Source organism: Corvus hawaiiensis, chromosome 7 (assembly GCF_020740725.1).
Source record: "Corvus hawaiiensis isolate bCorHaw1 chromosome 7, bCorHaw1.pri.cur, whole genome shotgun sequence".
NCBI lineage: Eukaryota > Metazoa > Chordata > Aves > Passeriformes > Corvidae > Corvus > Corvus hawaiiensis.
Window position 1 is genome coordinate 40,165,274 of NC_063219.1, and position 12,341 is coordinate 40,177,614.

At 55.7% G+C, this 12,341-nt stretch overlaps 1 protein-coding gene across 2 annotated transcripts; it reads right to left on the bottom strand.

The window, feature by feature from the left end:
• Positions 1-766: 766 nt before the first annotated feature.
• LOC125328370 (cytohesin 1 interacting protein) lies at positions 767-8,958 on the bottom strand. Of its 2 annotated transcripts, none has more exons than XM_048308906.1 (8): positions 8,451-8,958; positions 6,034-6,083; positions 5,650-5,704; positions 3,451-3,553; positions 3,227-3,320; positions 3,004-3,073; positions 2,051-2,114; positions 767-1,606 (listed from the first exon to the last, which is right to left on the bottom strand). In XM_048308906.1, exons 1-8 carry the CDS (start codon positions 8,583-8,585, stop codon positions 1,134-1,136), a joined length of 1,044 nt encoding a protein of 347 aa, XP_048164863.1. In that variant the 5' UTR covers positions 8,586-8,958; the 3' UTR covers positions 767-1,133. The 2 variants fall into 2 exon arrangements, with proteins under 2 accessions (XP_048164863.1, XP_048164862.1); XM_048308905.1 differs by having other exon boundaries at positions 2,051-2,117; positions 8,451-8,795.
• Between the last annotated feature and the right edge of the window lie 3,383 nt (positions 8,959-12,341).

A 12,341-nucleotide genomic window follows, 5' to 3' on the forward strand; every position in this document is an offset into this window, starting at 1 on the left:
GGCAACAGGAGAATGAGTCACACAAGGTCTTTGAATTATATTTAAAATGCTTCCAGTTGTATTTGAAAAAACATCATTAGGCTGCTCAGGCTGAACAAACAGCCTGTTTCTGTGTACTGAGAGGGAGCGAAAAATCTCTCTTTTTCCACACATCTGTGCCCATAGTTATTAAACCCCACTTCACACATGCTCTCATGGCATCCTTACTGCCTGAAGCCTCCACTTCTGGAGAAATGTGAGCAGGTGTGGAGTGCTGAGAGCAGTGGGACCAAGGGGCAGCTCCTGCACCCCTGGGGCACTGGGGGACAGGGTCCCCAGCACAGCATGCCAGGGGAGGCCCTGAATGCCACCAACCTGCCTGCACAGAGCAATCATGCTCATCCCTGCAGGACAACCCTCTGCCTTTTTTTTTCTCTTTGCCTTAGAGAGGTCAGATCTGCTGGGCACACACAGATGCTCTGGGCAGCACCACAGACACCACTGTCTTCCCCGGCACTGGCTCTGCAGAAGAGTCTGGGGGCATGTGCCTGCTCAGGAGGGTCCTTTCCACTCCAAATCCCCTGGAATGAGACAGCCTGGCAAGACATGGAAAATCAGCAGCTGGCAGAGACTGCAGCTGCTCAGATCAAACCAGTATTGGGTTATCACACAGTTTGTACAACAGCTGCCAGGACACTAAACCTGTCATCCCAGAACATCCCTGCCCAGGGTCTCTCTGCCATTCGCTCCAGGCTCCATCCTCTTCCCAACAGGACTCTGTCACTGGTTTTAGTAGAAGCACTCATTTTATTAAAGACCTTTGGAAGACACTGACTCCGGTAACAGGAAATAAATAGCTATCAATTTCGCATTCAATTAAAAACTGTTATTAACAGTAAAGTTCGCTGAGGAAGTTCTGCAAAGGTTCTTCACATTTTGGAGTCACTCATTTTTCACATTAATGAAGAGGTCCGCAGCGTGCTCTGATTAAAAATGAAAATAATTAAAACGCCAGAGCTGTGTGAATCCCATCAGTGCTGTTGTCTGGGGGCGTGCCCTGCCGTGCCACCGCGCTGCACCCACGGTGTGCCCCAGCCAGCGGCAGCCCCAGCCCCACATGCGGAGCCCACGCATCGAAGGGCTCACGTGTGACATCAGACCCGACTTTCTTCCTCTTCCACTGCCCGGTGAAAGCCTGGAATGAATTTCAAAAGATGCTTTCGAACACTGGCTCTCCTGCTTTTCCGTGGGAGGGTCCCAAAACTGCTGGAGTAGCTGCAGCTCTCCCAGAGCGGGGACATGGACCCGCTGCTGGCCAGGCTGATGCTGCGGTTCCTGCGCAGCGAGCTCCTCCCAGCAGCTCCATCCCCATCCCTGGGGAAGACACAATCATCATCCATGCTGGACTGGCGGCTCAGGCTCTCTGCAGCCGAGTCCTCGAAGGCGCTGCCCTGGTAGAAGCTGTCCTCGCTGCCCACCGTCATGGAGCTCAGCCGGCTGCGGGAGCTGCTCTCGCTGGAGAAGCGGGGCTCGCTTGGGAAGAAGGGTGCTGGTGAGCTGCAGCCACCACACGAGCTGGGCTCTTCCAGCTCCAGCGTGCCCAGCTGAGTGTTGTCGTTCACCTCCCCTGGAAGCACGAGCCAGAGAGGAGTGTTAGTCACCGGCTGCTCATCACCAGGAGCAGGACGTCTGTTCTGGGCACAGGGAAGGATCCTGCCCAGCCCCTTGGCACAGGGAGCAGCCCCTTTCCACGTGGGAAGGTGCTCTTGGCTGTGAGGTGGTCCCTGCACCCTGGTGCCTGGGCAGTCCATAAAAAAACCCAAACCAGCCTCTTCCCTGCTAAGACCGAAGTAAGAATGGAAAAAATTTTACCACCCACATAAACTCATATCCTAGGGCTGATGCAAAGAGCCCTTGGTGTGCATTGGTCAAGCAGCAGCCAAGCTCATTACTCTCGGGACAAAAGTGTTCCCTGGGCCAGCCCCTTGCCTTCATTAAGAGGGGAAAAGGAAGCAAATGACAGTGAGATTGCAGAAGTGCTTTCGGGGCCGGCTGCGGTCCCCACACGTACCGTGCAGCAAGAGCCGCTCCCGCGCCAGCAGCGCCCGCAGCTCCCCCCATCGCTGGTGCAGCGCTTGCTGCGGAGGAGACGGAAGAGGCTCTGTCACTTCACGGAAGCACAGAGCACTTGAACAGAAAACACTCTAAGAAGTGCAGGTCAGGAAACACTTGTGTGTCCCACTTTTACTCAGACAGTTTTCACAGAGTTTAGCAAATTTCTTCCAGAAAACACGAGTGTGCTCATGCCCGAGGGTGCTCTGGCCAAAGCACTGGCCACGTCTGATTTGGAAAGGGGCAGCCTGAAACCCGGAGAGCATGCAGCCCGGAGAGCATGCAGCCCACCATCACCCAGCTGTGGCAGTGCCAGCGCTCCTCTGCAGCTCTGCCCAGCCCTGGACCACCCACCAGGAACAGGCACCCCACTCCTCCTCCCTGGGCCTCACAGCGTGGTGTGGGAATGGCACAGCCAACCGTCCCTGCCTGCGCTGGGAACACACCACCTGGAAATCCTTACAGCCCCCCAGTGCCACAGGCCTTCCAACACCCAGCAACGTTCCTTCCCTCTGCTGCAGGCCAGCTCTTGGGGTAAAATAAACCACTGCAGAGCTGATTAACAACACCCACCAAGGAGGTGAGGCTGTGCCTGGGGACAGCCACAGGAGGCACCTCCCCATCAATCCAATGAACCCTGTGGAGCTGGACATTCCTACACCCAAACTGACCAGCCTAAGCTCACCTGGGCAGTCCTGAGATTGTGACCACATTTCTTCTCTATTCCCCATTTCCGAAAAATATTATCAGAGGGACCAGTGCTGGGGCGGCTGGGGGTGCTGGCTGCAGGGAACCCACAGGTGTCAGCCCTTGCCAGGACCCCAGTCCCACGGACACCCGCCTGCCCCCATCAGCAGGGAACCCACAGAGCCCTCTCCATTTGACAGTGGAATAACTAATCAATCATATTACCTTGAGTGCCTGCAGTTTGGCCTCCAGCTCCATTTTCCTCACGAACAAGGCCCCATTGACGGTCTCTAACCTGTGGGAACAGGTGATGCTGGCCCTGAAGCACAGAGGCTCTACCCAGAGGGATTTCTGCCTCTCAGACAGTGCAGGGCTGGGGGACAACACGATCCTGCCTTCAGTGGGAGATGATATCAGGCCAAACCCCGTCTGAAGGAGAAACACCCACCTCAGATAGTTCCCTGAAGACTTTATCAAGTCCACTATTTGCTTGTGACCAAACCCCTCGGTGTTCACGCCGTTGATGCTGGTGAGGATGTCACCTGTCGGAGACACACAGAGGCCAAAGTGAGCACGAGCAGCTGTGCACACCTTCCACCTGCTGCTCAGGAACAGCAACAGGCAGAAGGGAGGATGAGGCCTCCCACATCAGGAAAACCCACAGATAGTTACCAGTCTGAAGGCCAGAGAGATGGGCAGGGCTTTCCTCTTGGATTCTGCAGACGCAAGTGCACACCTCCAGGGAGAAATCATTTTGGTGTGGAAACCTAATAGTCTGTTAACACCAAAGGGACAGAGTTACCAATCCTGGAGCCATGAAAATCATTTAAAATTCAGTACTTTTTCAATGAGAAGGCTGTGACGAGCAGAGTATATTACGTGCAAGTGAGAACCCCAAAATGCTATAACCCAACAATTAAAATTAATTTGTACAGCAGAAAACAGCAGACACCTGACAGGTGCCTGTATACTGGGTTTGGAGAAAAAAAAAAGCAAAACAAACAAGTTTTAAAGCAAGCTGGTTATTCAGTATTAAAAACGCTGCAACTTCAACCAAGAATGTGTCAGCATAGGTGGGAATGCCTTTCTGGAAGGATGCCTCATATTCCCAGGGGAACATGGCAGGATGGGACTGAGGCTTTTCAAGGGATTGGCTCCTACTCATTGGGAATGTTGTGTGGAGTCAGCTGCTGCTACAGAGAGCTCCGTTTGTATGGGAACTGAAAAGAGAGAAGATTTGAACCTACTTTTGCTCTTCTGGCCTCTGAAAGTCATCATCCACACACATCCTCACACTCCTAAAAGTGCTTTTTATTCTTGCCTTACACATTCAACTAAACATTAAGTAACTCTAATTACTCTAAATCCCTCGTGTGGTTCTAGGTGCTGACATGAATTTAGAAAAATGCAAAATCCGGTGCCGCAGCCTGTCCGGATCCTGCGACAGCAGGAAATGTTTTCTGGTGACATGCAAATACCACATCTGCCTTCAGCACTGAGCCTGAGCTTCCTGGAAACCTGTGACTGCCACTTCTAACGCAGAGAGAAGAGCTCACATTGGGTTCCCAAATTTCTCATCCAGTATGGAACAACATGATGGAGGCCAGGGGAGTTCAGAGCTCATCTGGCCAAATCCCCCCAGTGCAGTGATTCCAGCCTTTGGACTCGCAGTAAAATTCCTGGTTAAACTAAGAGTGACGAGTGAAGCATGAGCTCCCTGCAGATGTAGACCTAAAGTTTCACATCACCTTATTCTGCTTTCCTTAAATTTATCTCATAGCAATGAAACTACAGCTTCTAAACGCCCTCAGTATCTGACAGATGCTGCCTTTCTGCAGCCCAGACTCTCTATGAAGTGCTCACGCTGAATGTACGTTCAGGAAGAAAATGTGCCAAGAACAATTATTTTTAATCAGAATGTCACGTACAATGAAAATCTGCCCTGACAATTTACACAAAAGCCCAATAATTGACTCAATTATCCTCCCTTCTGAAAGCTCTCCTCTGTTCATGAGCTGAGCGCTGACCCCCTCATTAGTCACAGACCCAAAACGGGCAAAGTTAAGCTTTTCCTAATACACTAATTTCACAGAAAATACTGCTTTCCCTTTGTGTGCAAAGAGAGGAAAGCATTTTGAAAGTGCCCTGCTGCTGGCAGGCAGATCCCCCTGCTCCCAAACTATGTCCCTTTATTCCTGGGATCATTTTTTAACTGTAGCCAGGATTTTAGCAGACCTGCTGATTAGGAGTTACCTTTCTCACAAAAACCCACAAACATAAAATCTCCCACTAGCAGTACTCCTGGTAACATTCTGGTTCTCCTACTTGATGACTTACTGACTTCTACACCAAACAGAATCTCTTCCTGTATGATTTAGCTTCTGCCCCAAAAGTCATGCTTAGCAGTTATTTATTGAAAAATATATCAATATCTTCTTCAAAAGTACATACCTCTCTGTGCATATTAAAGGAGGTAGCAAGAAGCCAGTGTAAGGTAATTTTTAAGAGAGTTTTTTGATCTCTCATTTTATATGAAAATATTCTCATACACAATTCTCACAAAAATATTCACTTATGGAGGTAAGAAGACACTGTCATTGCCTCTTATTTGGATTTGGACGGGATTTCTCCTACATTCAACACTCTGACTTGTGAGAAGGCCAAAAATTTTCATCTGTGACCTTCGCTATGAAAAAATCCTCAGAAAAGCATCCCTGTGTTGTATGAGTGCTGCAAGCTCTTCAAATTTCACAGCTCTGACAGACGCCTTCCTCTGCTCCCGCTGGCCTTAACCTCATTTTGAGGATATGACACTTCAGACTCTGCACCACATTTTGTTTTTAAGGAATCAACTTGTCATTAAAGTCTTACCTGGATTTCAAACCCAAACGTCTCTTTATCTTCTTTCAATATAGCAACGAGGTGCCTGCATGAGGAACACACAGAATTCCGTGTGAACAAGGGGGGCTGTGCTCTGTGGGACTGCATTTCCACCCAGAACAGTGGTGTCCCCACCATCACCCCTCCCTGTGCCTGCAGGGTGTCACCCTGGCACTGCTGCCTCTTCCCTTGCTCAAGCCAAAGGTCATAACTGCACCTGCACGTCCCAGGTGCTGGGTACCACTCTCTGCCTCGCACCCCCATCCCACCTGGGCTGGCAAAATTCCCGGGACACACGTTTCATGCAGAATAAGACAGTGACTCTAGAATCAAAGAATCTTAGAATCATAGAATCATAGAATCATAGAATCGTACCTTTGAGGCTTGGAGGAGTCGCCCAAGGAGCTGGATCTGGCTAAGGCAAGCTGTGACCAGAAACAGGAAAGGAAAGGGGTCAGTATGTTTGTGGTTCTTCAAGGCACACAGATAAAACCAGCGGTTTAGAGAAGAACTAAAACCAGCTGGTGGCATCCCACCAGCGCCTCACACCAACGCAGCCTCTGCCTTGGTCAAAAGAGAGCTTGAACTTTCCAACCAGGAGGAAAAGCACCTGGAGGTCGAATCCTCCTGTCAGATGCTGGTGGCGAGCTCAGAGCACAAATCACATCTCTGTTGTGCCAAGAGCTCATCTCACTTTTGTCCCTTTCCTCTAAAAATCTGTGGGCATTTATAAACTGAACCATGCCAGGAGAGGTTGTGCCTCTCCTGGAGTGCAGACAGAGAGCTCTGCAGTGTCTGCACAGCATCTCCCAGCCAGGCACAGGCACCCAGGACCCCTGCTTCAGTCTAGGGACAGCTGTGCCTGTAGAGGTCTCTGGGAAGAGCTAGGATCAGTGTTAAACATGGATTCTTCCCCAAAAAGTGAACCATGAGTAAGGAGTTCCATTATCAGTGAGATGTTTGTAATCAATACAGGTTCAGCAGGACAAAATGGTGCCACAGCATGACCTCCTACAGAAACAGCAACTTCACAGACGTGCATTTACTTGTTGAGGGACAAGGGGAGGAGAGACAGGCCATGTATCACCCATCTGGGAGAAGATGAGAGGGCTTGACAGCAGGGCCACACCTGGGCAAAGGACTCCAGCTCTGGGGACGGTCCCTGCAGCATGTCCTTGGCCCTGATGTAACTCAGCTTTACCAGTCGCAGCCACATCGCAGCCGACACCTCCAGCCTGTCCCCTCCAGCCTGTCCCCGCCAGCGGCCACCGCCGCACACCGAGGGCTCCACCGCAGCCGCAGGAGCCGGTGCCACCCAGCAGCAGCGCTGCCAGGACCGGCTCTGGCTTTCTCTCGTCCCCTAACACATGTACCAAGAAAAGGTTAAGTGCCCTTCCGTGGCTGAACAAAGCAAAGCCTTCAGTGCACAGATGTTGCACACGATTTTTCTGGTTATACTTTCACACTATCATGCCTCACACTTTCTGTTCAGGCTTTTTCATGTCAGACAAATAGTTCAGAGCTGGAACTGCTCAGCCGACGACTTACGGCCACAGCAAGACAGTTCTGTGGGAATCCCGTGGCCAGCAGCAGCACTGTGCCGCACTGCGCTGCTCTGGGGGAAAAGCCCAGAGGCAGAGACAGCCCCAGCAGTTGTACAGAAACACTCCCAAATCCAGATGGAAATGGCACATGGTGGGCGCTTTCTGTCAGCGTCGCACGCAGAGGGCGGCCAGGCCACTTGACCGAGGCAAATGCACGTTCAAAGGAGCACCCAGACAGCACAAACCCTTCCTGGCTCCCAACACGGCTGGAAATGGAGGGGAGCTCAGCCGGGGCCGGATCTCAGCTACCACCGCCCCTCACAGCCCCAGCCCCGCAGGCAGGATGCCCGTCTCTGGCTCCTCCAGAGCTTCCCACACCGCCAGTGCCGCCAAGATCCCCTGCCATCCCCAGAACCAGCCCGCTAAGGGCACCCGGCGGTCACCCTTCCGGCAGCCCAAACCACGGAGAGCCTGAGGGGCCGTCCTGGAGCCGGGCACACCGGGCCGGGGCACACCGGGCGAGCCGGGGCACACCGAGCGAGCCGGGGCACACCGAGCGAGCCGGGGCACACCGGGCCGGGGCACACCGGGCCGGGGCACACCGAACCGGGGCACACCGAGCGAGCCGGGGCATACCGGGCGAGCCGGGGCACACCGGGCGAGCCGGGGCACACCGGGCCGGGGCACACCGGGCCGGGGCACACCGAGCGAGCCGGGGCACACCGGGCCGGGGCACACCGGGCCGGGCACACCGAACCGGGGGACACCGGGCCGGGCACACCGGGCCGGGGCACACCGAGCGAGCCGGGGCACACCGGGCCGGGGCACACCGAGCGAGCCGGGGCACACCGAGCGAGCCGGGGCACACCGGGCCGGGGCACACCGGGCCGGGGCACACCGAACCGGAGCACACCGAGCGAGCCGGGGCACACCGAGCCGGGGCACACCGGGCCGGGGCACACCGGGCCGGGGCACACCGAACCGGGGCACACCGGGCGAGCCGGGGCACACCGAACCGGGGCACACCGGGCCCCCCAAGGCCGGGGCACACCGAGCCCCCCAAGGCCGGGGCACACCGAGCCGGGGCACACCGAGCCGGGGCACACCGAACCGGAGCACACCGAGCCGGGGCACACCGAGCCGGGGCACACCGAGCCGGGGCACACCGAACCGGAGCACACCGAGCTGGGGCACACCGAACCGGAGCACACCGGGCCGTGTCGGCTCTGCCCCGCGCCCAGCCCGTACCTGTTTGCGCCCGCGGGGCAGCGTCGCCACCGTGCTGGCCAAGTGCTGCATCCTCCTGCCGTCCATGGGCAGCGCCTGCTCCCCGCCCGCGGGGCCGGCGCTCAGGTTGTGCTGCAGGAGCCGCCGCAGGGCCATGGGCAGGGGCTCGGGGCTCAGGGCGAGCGCTGTGCCATGGCCGGGGGCCCGGGGCTCGGGGCTCGGGGCTCAGGGCGAGCGCTGTGCCACGGCCGGGGCTGCCACCACCCCGAAGTGCGAGAGCGGAAGGGCCCCCATGTGACCTGTGGTTTAGGTGCGAGTAACACAAATCCCTCCGAGCAGAGCCCCAGGCTCTCGCTGTGCCTTGTGCTCACAGGGGAGTTAACAATCAGGCTTGGCAGTTACAGAAATCTGCTTAATTTTTCCATTCCTGCACACAATTCTCACCAGCAGCTGCTGCTCTGCCAGGATTTGTCCTTACAGCCCTGCCTGCCTCAGGCACTCGCCTGACCTCGACCTCTTCATACTCCGACTTGCTCGGCATCCCTGGCATCCCTCAACTCACCTTTTGGCAAAGACGGGAAAATAGCACTGCCTTTGGCTCATGGTGCCAGTGAGGGACTTTGAGCTGCAGAGAGGGAAACGAGCTGAAGGCCAAGAGCAGAAGCTGGAAGTGTGGCGGAGCGAGGGCAGGACAATGACCTCAGCACAGCACTCGGGTCTCAGTGGGGACCAAGGACTTCCCTGGCACAGCAGATCTGGGGACACACAGCAAAGTCCATGCAGAGTCTCTGGAACAGGGTACAAGGGGCTGTGGTGGCAGAGCTGGGACAGGCACAGTGCCAGGGAGAGCCCTGGCCAGATGTCATCCCTGCACCTTCCCTGGATGGCCAGAGCTGGAGGAAGATTTATGACTCTGAGAACTTCTGGCTGGGTTGGTTTTTCTCCCCAGTTACTACCTGACCATTGTTATTTCAGCATGGCTTTGAATAACCTTCCGATTTCCAGCTCCTGGATGTGATGGAGAAGCACAGGAAGCAGCCCTGGGCCTGGGTGGGTCAGTGGAGTGGGCGCCTGTCCCCGCTGCCCCTCAGTCACAGGTCAGCAGTGCAGGAGGACGGGTGAGCAGCGGGTGAGCCCCGGGCAGAGCAGTTTGCCAGCCCTGGCAGCCACCCAGCCGAGCCCTAAACACCCACGGAGCAGGGCCACCCCGGCACACAGCCCTGCAGCCACGGCTGGAGCCGTGTGTCCCAGCTGCTGCAGGTCACTGACATCACTGGGCACCCCAACAGACTCTTCTGAAACACACTGTGACAGGTTTTGTTGAGACCTCTGGACAAATACCAGGGACAGTAACTGCGCAAAGCAGCCAGACTTGGACACAATTAACCCTGGCTGGGATGTGAGCCTGCAAGGGGAAAAGCAGGGCCACTGCTATCAAAGCAGAGATGTAATAAAAACAGACAAGTTACAGTCATTTTTCTGAGTAGAGACCTTTTATGCACCTTTAAAAAGTATTGCCACACACGCCTGGGACTGCCAGCTCTGGGAGGAAAGGCTGGCAGGGGCACAGGCAGGGGAGGAGGGAGCCAGGGCCATGGGGTGAGCGTGTTGGGTTCTGTCTGCCAGCTGTGTGGCAGTTCAGTGTAGGCTGGCACGTGCTGTCACGACAGATCAACACAGAGCTGCTCTACACGCCTTTTGTAAGGGCCCTGCCTCTGCCAGCTGCAGCAGAGGAGCTGCAGGGATGGGTGTCCATGAAGGAGGCACAAGGATGGGTGTCCATGTGCTCAACATTTGCTGGTGCAGAGGAGCTCTTAGTGCCACAAAAACATTGGCATGGAGCCTCCCCCACTCCAGGGCATCCCCTCATTGCCCTGTATGGCTGAAGTGTCAGTACGTCCCCATCCCAAATGTTCATCCCTCAAAAACCCGGCATCTTGCAACAGAGAAACAGCCTGTCAGGAGACATCTGGTCCACACACCTGGAGGAGGGTTGGTGGCTGATCTGTGACAAGTGCCTGTGGTCTCTGTGCCTCTCCTGGCAGACAGACGGGCACAGGGACAAGGAAGTGTTGCACACCACAGCAGCACCACAACAGCAGATTCAGATGTCTGTCCTTCACCTCCGAGTTCCTTGGGGGAACCCCTCTGAGTTAAGGGGAAGAAAAAACATATTTAAAAAGTACGGCAGTCAAGGGGGAAAGCTCTCTCCCTTTTCCTGAGAAAGCTATCTGTGCCCCCGGGTGTCATCTGCTCACTTGCCAAGGCACACTGAGCAACGCGGGGAGCGGGTGACTCAAAGCCTCTTCCTCTTTTCCTGCTCACGGTCACCCCGCTGAGTGCTTGAAAACAAAGTGCGTTTCGGTTCCTGCGGCAGCCCTTTCTGACGTTCCTGAAACCCAGTGACTCATCTGCAAACAAGCTGAGGGCAGAAATAAATGACACCGCTCATCAGAGCACAAAGCAGGCTCTTGGTGCGAGCTCCCCCAGCAGCCCCGTGCCCCTCTGCTGCCCTGCGCCCCACACCAGCCGCGCACCCTACATCCCCGAAACGCACCCCACATCCCCGAAACGCACCCCACACCCCCGACACGCACCCCACACCCCCGGCACGCACCCCACACCACACCAGACACCCCCACACCCCCACGCACCCGTCCCTCCCAGCCTGCCCGCTCCTCCCCGGCCGGGCTCGGAGCTGCTCGGAGCCGAGCCAGAGGCAGAGGGCAGCCCGGCAGCGGCTCCCACATGTCCGGGGAGATCACACGGATGCTCTGCCCCAGCCTTCTCCCTGGCACGGCGCTAGCTCCGTGTCAGGGCTGGAGTGATGGGACGCCCTCCACTAGCCGAGGTTGCTCCACGCCCTGTCCAACCCGGCCTTGAACGCTTCCAGGGGTGGAACACTCACCCCTCCGAGGCTGCAATGCCTGCAGGGTTTCTGCCCACAATCACCTTACTCGGGCAGAAGGAAGGAGTCATCCTCTGTGGGACACCAGCCCTCAGGGGCTCAGGAGCTGGCTCCTCTCCTTAGCTACCAAGTGTACACCAGTGGCTTCTGCGGAGCTGATTTACTTAATAACAAAAAATTGAAGAACTAGCCCTTTCGGTTTCACACCCAGACCCTTCACCGAGAGGTGTCTCACGAACACCTCTCCCCAGGTGACGGCCCTGGTGCGCTGCTGCCGCAGGGCTGGGATGCCGCTGTCGGGGCACAGCATCCACGGACAGAAGCACCCACCTGGCTCACAGCGGTAGCTGCTCCTCCACCCAAGTGTGCTGGAAAATAATGTCTCCCGGGAGGCAGGAATTTCGCAGGCTGCTGGAAGAGCAGCAAGCAGCTCTCCTGTGCGACAGACACACACCCGGCGCGGCGGTGGCCGGGGGATGGCAGCCGATGCTCGCCAATGAGCCACTGGCTGCTGCCGTTCCATCGGGACCCGCTCCAGAGCCCGACAGCCAGGACCTGCACAGTCAGCACCGTGACAGTGACACCTTCCTGGAGATGTGCAGGGACCAGAGAGTTCACAAGTAATTGCTGTAACACAAAGGTCTTTCTAAGAAAAAAAATAAAAGCCCACGGTATCCTTTAAAAGCCACAGAAGTTTCTTGGGTCACAGCATGGCAGATTTCATTTTGACACACCTTAAATTTAAATAAAGCCTGACTTAAATTCCCAGATTATGGCTGTGTCAGGGGAATTTTCAAACATACAGACTCCAGAACTGAGGTGCTCAGGGTGAGCTGGTCCCACTCAGGTTTACATCACTGAAAATCTCAATAGCTGGAAGAGCAGGATCAGGGAGTCTCGTATGAAAGGGAGCTCAGTGAGAGCTCACATTGGTGTGGGTGCAAGAGCCACGAGTGAAGGTTTCTAAAGGTTGAAGCAGAGCAGGCTCAACCCTTCTCCCCTCA

Bases quoted from the DNA above. Each gene is read 5' to 3' on its own strand.
- LOC125328370 (XM_048308905.1), bottom strand. From the start codon at position 8,585: ATGGCCCTGCGGCGGCTCCTGCAGCACAACCTGAGCGCCGGCCCCGCG. The intron at 3,554-5,649 runs GTAAGACTTTAA...TGGTGTTAACAG, and splicing joins CGTTTGGGTTTGAAATCCAG to ACTATTAGGTTTCCACACCA. The intron at 2,118-3,003 runs GTAATATGATTG...TCTCCTCCGCAG, and splicing joins CCAAACTGCAGGCACTCAAG to CAAGCGCTGCACCAGCGATG.